General features: G+C 35.4%; 1 protein-coding gene across 1 annotated transcript; it reads left to right on the forward strand.

Moving 5' to 3' along the window:
• Nucleotides 1–430: 430 nt before the first annotated feature.
• On the forward strand, nucleotides 431–1,553 carry LOC132171376 (photosystem I reaction center subunit psaK, chloroplastic). The gene is made up of 3 exons (XM_059582673.1): nucleotides 431–592; nucleotides 1,074–1,154; nucleotides 1,241–1,553. Exons 1-3 carry the CDS (start codon nucleotides 509–511, stop codon nucleotides 1,466–1,468), a joined length of 393 nt encoding a protein of 130 aa, XP_059438656.1. The 5' UTR covers nucleotides 431–508; the 3' UTR covers nucleotides 1,469–1,553.
• Nucleotides 1,554–12,974: the final 11,421 nt, after the last annotated feature.

Consider the following 12,974-nt stretch of genomic DNA (forward strand, 5'->3'; position numbering starts at 1 on the left):
TATTAGTATTATTAATCCTTTGGTCGCTTAGATATTTAATAAAATATCATGCTTAATTTTTTTTTTGAAAAAAAAATGCGGGGTTTTTTAGAACTCCATAATGCCATAAAAAATAAATAAATAAATAAATAAAGGAAATAAAATATTGGGTGATTTGTTGGGTACTTAGAGGCTTAGAGCATTAGATCTCCTCCAATACGGGGCCGTTTCCAGCTCAAGACAGGGATTTGATTTCCATGAAATTTCAGCTCTAACATAAGGCACCCAAAAACCTTATCCAAATTGGATAAGTCCAATGGCACAGTGCCACATCAGCAGCAAGTATCCAAGTGTATCCAAGCATCGCATTCTGAAGCCACAAACTGCTCATGTGGCTGTAGTGGATCATTTATTATTGAGTAGTTTATATTACTTTTGGACTCATGAAATTGGAAAATAATAAAACTAAGACAGAGAGAGGAGATTCATTTACACAGCTTGAGAAATCAATCTGCATCGGCATCCAAAAATGGCAACAGCTGTCGTCACTTCTCTCCCACAGTATAATGGGCTCAAACCCAATGTTTCAGCAGCAGCTCCTGTTCGAAGTCTGGTTAGCTTCCCTAATTTCCCTACATTCTAATGAATTTACACATTATAAGCAGTCGATTTTTTCCTTTCCAAGTGCTTTTTCAAGCATGATCATGTTCTTGCTAGCTAGTATAAAGAATTGGAGTTCACTATGTATCAGAGGTGATTTGTTCATGTCGATACATGTGTATAAGACTATTTAAGTCAACGTTAGCTCAACCAATTTAATTAAACGGGTTATACCGCGTAATTCTAATCCGTCAATTTCATGTTGAGTTTGTCGGTTGAGTTAAAATTGTCTGCCTAAATGTTGCGTATAGGGTTTGAGTTATATAAGACTATATAAGTTAATGCTAATTTAATCCATTTAATTAAACGAGTTAAATTGATCAACCATAACCCTATAATTTTATGTTAGATCTTGTCAAATTTGTGCGTCGTGTTCAGCGTATGCTTACAATGTTTTAATCAATTGTAAGCTGAAGTATTTTCCCATCATTCAGGCAGCAGTTCAACCAATGAGGCGTAAGGGAAAGGGAGCCTTGGGTGCTCGCTGCGACTTCATTGGTTCACCCACAAATTTGGTAAGGATTTGAGAAGTATATTAGCTCCTCTCCATTTCACTTGAGAAATTAACTGAAGAGATGAGTAACTTGTATTTGTGGGACAGATAATTGTGACTTCTACAAGCCTGATGCTGTTTGCCGGAAGGTTCGGGTTGGCGCCGTCCGCGAACAGGAAATCGACAGCCGGGCTAAAGCTTGAAGCAAGGGACTCAGGGCTGCAGACTGGTGACCCAGCTGGTTTCACTCTTGCAGATACCTTGGCATGTGGGTCTGTGGGTCACATTATTGGGGTTGGGGTTGTTCTTGGCCTTAAGAACATTGGTGCACTGTAAATTTTCTTATTTTAATTCTCTTATGTTATTCTTGTTTAAAACATGTACGTACTTGGTTTAAGAATTCCAGAAAAACGTGTTTGCATATTGGTAACCAAAGTTTAGGGTTACAGAGTTGAAGATTTGGCTAGTTTTTGATTGGTATAGGGATCCTACATATTTTTCTTTCCATTTACCACGAGATCAATATTTTCTACATATTTTGCTTAAAAGAAAGAATAATTCACACTATGATCAATATTTTCTACTAGTTGCTTAAGCTTGCAGCAGAAAACTCATCAGGAAACTTGGAGAGTTGTCAAATATACACGTATGAGTTTGAAAAGGTTTGAATCTCACGTTGGAAAGATATTGTAAGTGTGTGTTAGGGGTGAACACCAATTTTAGATGCTCAGCGGAATTAATCTACCCTTCTTTGTACAAATTAAATAGTAACACAATAGCAAAATAAAAATCAAGCAAACCCACAAGCAGGACACTAAGATTTTTACATGGAAAACCCTCCAATGCGAAGGTAAAAACTACGGGACCTAGTTCAGTTAAATCTTCCACTATCAACAATAATGGGTTCACAATTGTCTTTCCTAGAGAAATATCTAGAGGTTATCACCACATCAAAAATACATGCATTTTTGGATTAAACATAAATTCATCATCCTAAAGTGGATTCCAACAAGAATAAAGAAAAATCTTACCAAGTAGGTATTAGCAACCAAGCGATTGGAGAGGAATTCCAACAATCGACACCAGTCAATACGTAGCACTCGTCGTCAGGAGCAACACTCTAAAATTGCATCAAGATCGGATCACAAACGACCTTTCAATTCTGACGGATGTGAAAAAAGACTTTTCTTTTTCTTTCTCTCCCTGCGGTGTGCAGCACTTCTTTTTTTTTTTCTCTTCTTTTGTCTTTGCCTTTTATATTGCACACAAAGGGTTTGAAACCCTTTGTGCTTATCCACGTGGGTTGGTCCCCACATAAAGAGGGACCACCCCAACAAATCTCCTCCTCTCGATTATGTGGGGGGCTCCACCAAGTCCACCACGCTTCTACAAATTTCAAGTTTTTGCATAGGCAATGGTTTTGTCATCATATCTGACCCATTATCATCAGTATGGATTTTCTCAATCTGTAACATCTTATCCTCTAGTGCATCACGAATCTAATGACACTTAACATTGATATGTTTCGATCTTAAATGGAAAGTTGAATTCTTACTGAGATGGATGTCACTCTGACTGTCACAGTAAAGCACATACCTCTCTTGCTGTAGACCCAGTTCTTGTAATAACTTTTTCATCCATAACAATTCTTTGGCTGCTTCAGTGATAACAATGCACTCTGCCTCTGTGGTAGACAAAGCAACACACTTCTGCAATCTAGATTGCCATGGCACTGCTCCTCCTGAATAAGTAATCAGGTACCATGAAGTAGATTTTCTAGAACCAATATCCACAGCCATATTTGCATCTGTAAACCCATCAAGCACCTGTTGACCATTGCCGAAGCACAAACATACTCTCGAAGTACCTCTGAGATACCTGAAAATCTATTTCATAGCTGCCCAATGTTCTTTGCCAGGATTAGAACGGAACAGACTGACAACTCCAACTGTATGAGTGATATTAGGCCTCGTACACACCATGACGTACATCAAGCTACCCACGGCTGATGCGTAAGGCGCTTTCTTCATTTCACCTTTTTATTTCTCACTTGTAGGACTTTGCTTTGAACTCAACTTCAAATGACTTGCAAGCGTAGAGCTCACCGGTTTTGCCTTGCTTATGTTGAACCTATCCAATACCTTCTTGATATAACTCTCTTGTGATAGCCACAATTTTCCTTTCTTCCTATCACAAGAGATCTTTATACCAAGGATCTGCTTTGCGGGTCCCAAGTACTTCATAGCAAAGGACTTACTCAATTCTTTCTTCAGTCTGTCAATTTTACTAGTGTCACGACAAACAGTCAACATGTCGTCCATAAATAGCAAAAGAATAATAAATTCTCCATCAAAGAATTTTTTCACAAACACACAATGATCTGCTGTATTCTCTCATGCCCACAATCAACCATAAAAGAATCAAACTTCTTATACCATTGTCTCGGTGTCTGCTTGAGTCCGTACAAACTCTTTTTCAACCAACACACTAAGTGTTCTTTACCTTTAGTAGTGAACCCCTCTGGTTACTCCATATAAATTTCATCCTCCAAGTCACCATGAAGGAAAGCAGTCTTCACATCAAGCTGTTCGATCTCCAAATTCATTTTGGCAGCCAAACTCAAAAGAACTCTGATAGAAGACATTTTTACCATGGGTGAGAAAATTTTATCAAAATCAATGTCCTTCTTTTGACTGAACCCTTTTACAACTAGTCTCGCCTTGTACCTTGGCTGTGATCTGTTTGGTTCAATCTTGCATCTGAACACCCATTTATTCTTGAGTGCTCTCTTGCCCTTAGGCAGTTCCACCAAATCATATGTGTGATTCTCATGCAAGGATTTCATCTCGTTTTGCATGGCTTTTAACCATTGATTTTTCTGGTCATGTAGCATAACCTCTTGATAATTTTCTGGCTCTCCCCCATCAGAAAGTAACACATACTCATTAATTGAATACTTTCTGGAAGGCTGTTGGTCTCTAGTAGATCTCTTCAACTGAATCTTAGTGGCTGGTTCTGAAGAAGCTGACTCTGGGTGCTCTTCTGACTCTACATTATCAATTGCAGGATCACCATTTTCACCAACTGTATCAACCTGTTCTTCTTATACATCTCCCATGTGTTCATCATGCATCACACAAGGAGGAATAACTGGATCCAAATCAACACGGTATTCATTGAGAGACTCTGCCTTTTTTTTGATCCAAGTCTTCAATGGTTTGATCTTCAAAGAATACGACATCTCTGCTTCGTATGATTTTCTTATCAATTGGATCCCACAATCTGTAACCAAACTCCATGAGCCCATAACCCATGAAGATACATTGCTTGACTTTGCTATCAAGCTTTGACCTCTCATCTCTAGGAATATGAACGAATGCCCTGCAGCCAAACACTCTCAAGTGCTCAAACGAAACATTTTTCCCTGTCCAAACCCTTTGAGGAATGTCACCATCCAAAGGAACTGAATGAGAAAGATCTATCAAGTCAACTGCTGTCCTCATTGCCTCACCCCAAAAATGTTTAGGCAATTTTGCATGAGAGAGCATATACCTGATTATCTCACAGATGGTTCTGTTCATTCTCTCTGCTACGCCATTATGTTGTGGAGTCTTGAGCACAGTTTTCTCAAGCCTGATCCCATGACTTTTGCAATACTCTTCAAATGGTCTTCTGTATTCACCACCATTGTCTGTACGGACACATTTTAACTACCTTCCAGTTTCTCTTTCAACCTTCATGTGAAAGACTTTGAACACACTCAATACCTGATCTTTGGTTTTCAAAGCAAACACCCATACCTTTCTAGAGTGGTCATCAATAAAAGTCACATAATAAAGAGCACCACCTAGAGTTTTAGTGTTCATAGTGCAAACATCAGTGTGAACTAAATCAAGAATATTAGACTTTCTTGATGAAAAGGATTTTTGAAATGAAACTTTTCTTTGTTTTTCAACAAGACAATGAGTATAGGGTGTTAGTGATGTACCTTTATTATTAGGTAGGAGCTATTCCTTGGCGAGAATCTAAAGTCCCTTCTCACTCATGTGACCAAGCCTCTTGTGCAATAGCTCAATGGAGTTTTCATTCTCAACAACAATCACATCTCCCTTGACTAGTCTTGCAGTTGTCTTGTAAAAAGTGTTGGTCTTCTTTCTCATGGCTAAGATAAGAGAACCCTTACTCAGTTTTCACTGTCCACCTTCAAGATAATTGTGGTAGCCTTCATCATCAAGTTTTTTTATAGAAATCAAGTTGAAGCGCATTTTAGGAACATGTCTGACATCCTTAAGAATCAATTTGCACCCAATGCTGGTTTTTAGCTGTATATCTCTTATGCCCACAACTTTACACTTTGCTTCATTTCTCATCCTAACCCAACCAAAATCGTCACTAGTGTAGGAAGAGAAGAAATCTCTATGTGGAGTAATATGAAAAGATGTTGCTGTATCAACTACCCGCATAGATTCATCACATGCGAGATTAGCATAAGCTTCATCAAAAGCAAATATCACATCAGATGCAATTGCTGCAGTGTCTTTTTCTTCTTGACGTTCTTCGTCTTTTCCTTTCAACTGTTCCCTTTTAAACTTTCTGCAATCTCTTCTTATATGCCAGGCTTGCCACAATGAAAACATTTTATGTCTGTTTTTAAATAGGACTTTTCTCTTGACTTGTCACGACTGTCATACCTGTGAGGTTTTCTGTTTTTACTTCTCCCCCGCTTTTCTATAACAAGTGCCTCTGAGTGAGAAGAAATACCTTGCTCTTTTCTTCTTGCCTCTTCATTGAACATGTTGTCTTTTACCATACCCATATTTATCACAGCATTGGGAGTCGAATTACTGAGTGACACCACCAAGGTTTCCCAACTGTCTGGCAAAGAACTCAACACAAGTAATGCTTGCACCTCATTATCTAATGCAAGTTTCATGGTAGACAACTCGTTCAACATTCCCTAAAAATTACTCAGATGCTCCGTAATACTATGCCCATCTTTGTACTTCAAATTCACAAGCCTTCTTATCACAAAAGATTTGTTTTGAGCAATCTTTCATTCATAAAGGCTCTCAAACTTCTGTCAAAGACCATAAGCTTCAACTTCTTTAGTTACGTGATAAAAGACACTTTGATCAATCCATTGCCTAATATATCCAACGACTTTCCTATTCAATTTCTTATAATCATCGTTGGTTGCAGCAACTGGTTTGACACGTTTTAACTCAATGGGGTCAAACAATTCCTTGCAATACAAAATATTTTCCATCCTAGTCTTCCAAATTGAATAATTGGAAGCTGTGAGTTTAACCATGCTATTAGATGACTCTTCCATTTAATTTACACAGAACTCCACACGAACAATGAACTAAAGGCGTTGATACCACTTTGTTAGGGGTGAAAACCAATTTTAGATACTCAACGGAATTAATATACCCCTCTTTGTGCAAATTAAATAGGAACATGGTAGCAAAATAAAAATTAAGCAAACCCACAAGCAAGACACCAAGATTTTTATATGGAAAACCCTTCAATGCGAAGGTAAAAACTACGGGACCTAATCCAGTTAAATCTTCCACTATCAACAATAATGAGTTTACAATTGTCTTCCTTAGAGAAATATATAGAGGTTATCACCACATCAAGAACACATGCATTCTTGGATTAAACATAAATTCATCACCCTAAAGTGGATTCCAAAAAGAATAAAGAAAGATCTTACCAAGTAGGTATTAGCAACCAAGCGATTTGAGAGGAATTCCAACGATCAACACTAGTCAATACGTAGTACTCGTTGTCAGGAGCAACACTCTAAAATTGCATCTAGATCGGACTACAAACAACTTTTTAATCTCTGACGGATGTGAAAAAAGGCCTAGCTCTCCCTACGATGTGCAGCACTTCTTTCTTTTCTTTTTTTTTTTTCTTTTTTTTTTTTTTGCCTTTTATATTGCACACAAAGGGTTTGAAACCCTTTGTGCTTATCCACGTGGGTTGATCCCCACATAAAGAGGAACCACCGCAACAGTGTGAGAGATTAATATAATATAGTGGGATCTAAACCTATAAGTTTAAGCTTTCGGGTCAACTAGTGGCTTGACATGCTATATTATGAAATCACTTAAAGATTTTTGTAGGTATCAATCTACCTAACAAGTGGTATAAGAGCCGATGGTGATGTGTGGGTCAAATGTTTATGGAACGGGAACAATTGAAAATCAAAGATTTGTGACGTTGGTAAAAACCCACAAGTGATCTTGGAGAGGACTATATATATGTATAAGGCTTCAAGTGATATAAGAACCGATGGTGATGTGCGGGTCAAATGTTTATGGCACATGCACAAACGAGAGTCAAAGGTGTGTGATGTTGGGGATTGTGACCTAAATCTCAATTGTTTTTATGTTGACATTAAAATGTTTGTAATGAATATAAGTTTTATTTACTGATTAAATTATTTGAGCATATGACATATAAATATCTTTGCATGCTTATTAAAAGGTTCATATATAATGTGCATGTGAAAGGTTATAGGGTTACATTGACTATGGCTATGGGGTGTGAGTACCGAAATTATCATACAAGGTTTTAGTTCATAATCCTTATAGTTTTAAAATAGAAAAGTTCGCAGTAGGTAATGGAATTGGGCATTCCACTGAGAAAGATTGTTACAAATTGAATCAAAATGATTTACCTTGATCAAGCAAAGCAAGAGACTTCGGGTTGATGTGTAGGTGTTATGCATTGAACGGACCAAGGAGTTGTCTTTCAATAAAATACTATCTATATGGAAATACAATAACTCCTAAAGACTACTTATGACTTTGATTTTAAATCCTGAGAGAATCATTGACTCATATGTGAAATGGAGATTGCTTTGATAAACCAAAGGGTGAGATCTATATTACGATCAACAATTCCGGTGTGTTGGGCAATCACATGTAGTAGTGTTTCTCAAAAGGGACTCAAAATCATTTTCTTTAGAAAGGACAAGAAATTTTCCATTGAGATTAGTCTATTAAATAGTATTGCTCTATTAAAGAATAACGTTAAGAAGGAACTTCTCAATATGAAAAAAAGAAGGTAAAAACTAGAGTTTGGCTTGCCTCTTTTATAACCGCCTAAGCGGTTACGGTTAGCAGTTTTAGATTTTTTCAAAACCGTTAATATTTAACCACCTATATATATACCTGTGAGGAGCTCTTGTAGGAGCTAGACGCAAAGGGAGAGAGGATGACGGACGGAGATGGAGGAGAGAAGGACGTACGGCCGGCGGGTTTAGCTGCGGAGGAGACCTCGTGAGAGAGAAAGCTAGTGAGCTTAAGAGAGAGTATATGGGCCAGGTGGAGAAGAAAAAAAAAAAAAAAAACTTGAGCTTCAACTTGAGAATGGCGGAAGAAAGGAGAAAGAAGGAGAAAAAAGAAAAGGAGGAGTTGGCGGTCAAAGAGGGAAAGAAAAGAAAAGAAAAGAAAAAAAAAAAAAATCAAGTTCCTCAATTAATGAGGCATGGCGCGCTGCAGGGAGAGATGGGACGTGCGTGCGGGGGTTGGCTCGGGGGGGATCCTAACGTGTCATATGTGGCACGTCAGAATAAGGCTGACGTGCCACATTTGGCAAGTCAATAAAATAATGACGGGCCAAATGTGGCACGTTAGCCCTATTCTGACATGCCACATATGGCACGTCAATAAATTTTTTTTAAAAATTAATATATTTAAATATTTACTTTATAAATATATAAATAATTAAATACAATTTATTACATTACGTTAAAATAAATAAATTAAAATTATGTTATAACTAAATTTAATTTTTTGATATTTTATAATGTAATAGGTACGTGTATATATATATATATATATACTAAGAAAAGTAGAGGCTTAGAGAAAATTAAGAAATCTAATTCTTTTGATTTAATTAATTGTGGATACTTAACTAGCTTGTGGGGTTCTAACATGCAAAAGGTTGATATAAATTTGAATAATTTAGTATGATAAACCAAATTTTATTAATATTTGAACTGTCTTTCAAATAAAACTATGACAATATAGTTAGGAAATTGCCTAGCATGCAGTACTCAAGGTTTATAAAATTTTATGATTTTCTCTTTAATGTATTTATATTATTAAATTCATAAGATGGCATGACATCGCCAAAAGATATTTAGGACGTTGACTGATAAGATAAGTGCATGCCTCTCTCATCATGCAGGCTGCGCGCAGGTAGCAATTAGATTGCTTTAATGTAGGAAAATGACATTCATAGTAAAATTAAAAGAATTAAAAAAGAAAGAATTGATAAATTAAAAATCAATTTTCCAACCATCTTTTAACAATTTCCATATAGTGGTGATCAGTGATGAATATACTAAATTAATTTGCAGAACGAAGTGATCGATTAAATATGTCACATATGTTTATGATTATTTCTTCAAGTAAGTAGTTATTTTCAAAAGGATCTCTAGCTAGGTCTATATATACGTATACTTAATAATTATACAATTAGTTATTTGAAATAGAATTAATTAATGGAGGGAAGCATGCATCATGATCATTATATAATTAACTTAGCTTTATTAATTATATAGCTTAATTATAGCATGCATGTACATGCAATATATTTAATTCTAATGAGAACAATAATTAATTGAAAAAAAAAACTAAGGATCATAATCCGGTGCACATTATATAATAATTTTATTATTATTATTATTATTATTATTATTATTATATATATATATATATATACACACAAATGATATACGTAAACTGCATGCCCTTCCAATTGGTATATATATATATATATATACCTAATTGATTAATTAATTAGTTTTCACAAAATTTAACTTAAATTCATAAATTATGAATTACTATATTGTTTGTATAAAATTTAATTAATTAATAAATAAAATTATTCACCAGTCATTTTAACATGTTATTATTTATTGACCTGTGAAATTTCACATTTCATAAAATATTGACGTGTGAAACTGGCAAGCCAATAATTTCCTGACGTGGCAATTTCACAGGTCAATAAATTTTGACCTGTAAAACTGCCTCGTCAGAAAATTATTGACCTGGTAGTTTCACATGTCAAGAAATCCTGACCGGTGAAATTGTCAGGTCAGGAAATTTTGGCCTGGTGGAATATTTTATGATGTGTGAAATTTTCACGTCAGCAAATTTTTGAAGTGCCAATTTCACATTACCACGCCAGAAATTTGTGACGTGGTAATTCCACACGTCAATATTTGTTGACGTGTTGAAATTTAACACGTCAATAAAATATATAATTTTTAAAGTTTTAAAATTCTCAAAAATTTATTGACGTGGTAATGTCAAACAGGTCAGAATTTATTGACGTGTGGATATTGCTAGGTCAATAATTATTGACCTGCCAACTTTACCATGTCAAAAAAATATTTATTGATGTGACATTTTACGCTATGTCAATAATTAGTGACATGACACAAATTCGTTTACTGTAACTACGTCAGAAATTGATAGTTTTTTTGTACATATTGGTTCAAAGATTTCACTTCTAGATAATTTAACAAGAAACATGGAATCTCCCAAACAATTTTACCCATTTGGACAATTTTTTTAAAGATTGTATTGCACTTGCACTTCGAGCCAGCCCACCACCAACGAGGGTCGCCGCCAACCCCTCTAATATTTATAAAAAAATATATATATATATATATAAAATAAAAATAAAAATTATTTGAATTTATTTTATTTTAAAAAAAGGTTAATCTGAATTTGTTTTATTTTTTAAAAAAAAAATAAAATTAGTTTGATTTAAATATATATAATTTTTATTATAAATATTCTTTTGGGAAAATTAATTTTTAAAATTTTTTTTTGAAGAGTAACGATATTTAAACAGTGCAAATTAGCGTCAAATTTAAAAAAAGTAACGTGCACACTATTCACATGTACCATTCCCAAATGTGACATGTTTGCAAAAATGCCACCTTATAGTAACATTTTCTACAAAAAATCTCCCTGTCAAGTCACAAGTCATCTGATCTTTTGATTATACTTGTTTTTAGCATTTGTCTTTGTTTTTTTAAGGAGGTTTCCGTGTGGGGGCAATGGGAGAATAATTATTTAGACTTTTCGTAGAAGGATAAAGTCTCACGTGAAAGTCTCACCAATCTTCTTTTTTTACTCAACTAATTTTTTCATTTGCTTTATTTTTGTTTTCTGACTAATTGCTCAATAAAAAGTTAAAGAGACTCTTCTATCTTTTCAAATCAACCAGAAATAAATGATAAAAAATGTTTAAACGTCTTTTATTTTATTTTGTCATTCTCTTGTATATTTTTTTAAAAACATAATAACAAATAATTTAAACACAAAGTACTTTTAAAAATATAAGAAATGAATTAAAAAAAAAAAAATAGCAACACACTCCAGCCCATTGCCATGTCACCTGTGTCTTTCTTTCTTATCTTGGTATTCCAAAATAGGAATAAATAAATAAATAAATGCGCCCAATACTTTAAAACCAATCACATGGTGTAAGGGATGAGGACCATAATGAATAATTGGGTTTATCTTTTGATCGATCGGTGAGGAGAATAGGTAAATGATCCTAAGGTGGAAAGTGTGACACCTTGACAACTTATTAACGTTATTTTTTGAATATAATAATAGATACAACTGGTGTGGTGGCAATGTCTCATTGGCTGAGATTACTTAGCGTCAATCAAACAAAATATCAACCGCAATGAAGTTTATTCTTCCATAGACATCTCATAGGACATAAATATCATACCAATTATATGGGCTTTAGACTTATGGTTTTTCTATATTTGTGACACTTGTCATTCTTAAAAAGTGAAAAAGCTACAATGAAGAAGCACGCGAGAAGTATTGCCTTGTATAACCATTGGGAGTACGAATACCCTTATTAAACATCTAAACAAACTTCTTAATAAGCAGTGAAAATTTAGATGAAAATGAACAATGGAAAAAATATTTCTTTCACAGACAATGAATCTAAAGTCCAACCGGTTAGGGTTAACAAAAACCTAATTCAGACAAACAACTATCACCTCAAAGAGTCGGAAAGAAACCAAAAAGAAAAAAAAAGATCCACTTCATAGACAAAGAGTCTGAAGTCCAGCTGAATCGGGTTAGACATTAAGCAACCGACCAACAGAAAATTATAAAAAATTACACAAAATAACAAGAAAAAACTCAAAAAATAGCAATTACGATGGAGGAAGGCGTCTGGGGAAACTGCATGTGGGACCCATGCACTTTTAGTTCGAGTTACCTTTGGCTTCATTTCTCATGTTTTTTTTCGTTATAAAAACAAATTACAGAAAAGCTAAGCAAATTAAAATGTTTACAGCAACTAAAGATGCCCCGGCCCCATGAATGGTCCTGGTGATCATCAAAACCTTAACTACTAGATAGAAAGTTCAATACCATTACTGTCACGGGGCTAATTTTTTTCACCTTCAACCAGCCACGTGATGGCCCTAAGCAACGCACCACACAGCGCCTTAGGCAGCCAACTCACCCTCACCAACTGAGGTTAGTGGAAAGCCAAGCACAGCACAAGCACAGCACACTTACTTTTTACGGGAGCAACACCTCTCAACCTTTACAATTCACTCAACGAATCTGTACAAGGACGGACTAGGGTCCACAGCACACTTTGGAGCCCGTAGTCTCAACACCAACTCAGCCCTAAGGCTTACAAGAGATACATGAATGACCCAGCCACCAAGGCTTTACAAGACAACAATGAAACTCTCACACAGCCCACTGTTTCTCACTACAAAGTCACTCAGCACTCCCCCAAGTGTGTGGCCCTCTTCCACAACACT

The sequence above is a fragment of the Corylus avellana genome, chromosome ca2, assembly GCF_901000735.1.
Source record: "Corylus avellana chromosome ca2, CavTom2PMs-1.0".
Lineage (NCBI taxonomy): Eukaryota > Viridiplantae > Streptophyta > Magnoliopsida > Fagales > Betulaceae > Corylus > Corylus avellana.

What these genes read in the sequence shown, in the direction of transcription:
- LOC132171376 (XM_059582673.1), top strand. Translation starts at nt 509, where the DNA reads ATGGCAACAGCTGTCGTCACTTCTCTCCCACAGTATAATGGGCTCAAA. An exon ending in CAGCTCCTGTTCGAAGTCTG is followed by an intron (nt 593 to 1,073) that starts GTTAGCTTCCCT and finishes CCCATCATTCAG; the next exon opens with GCAGCAGTTCAACCAATGAG. An exon ending in TTGGTTCACCCACAAATTTG is followed by an intron (nt 1,155 to 1,240) that starts GTAAGGATTTGA and finishes TTTGTGGGACAG; the next exon opens with ATAATTGTGACTTCTACAAG.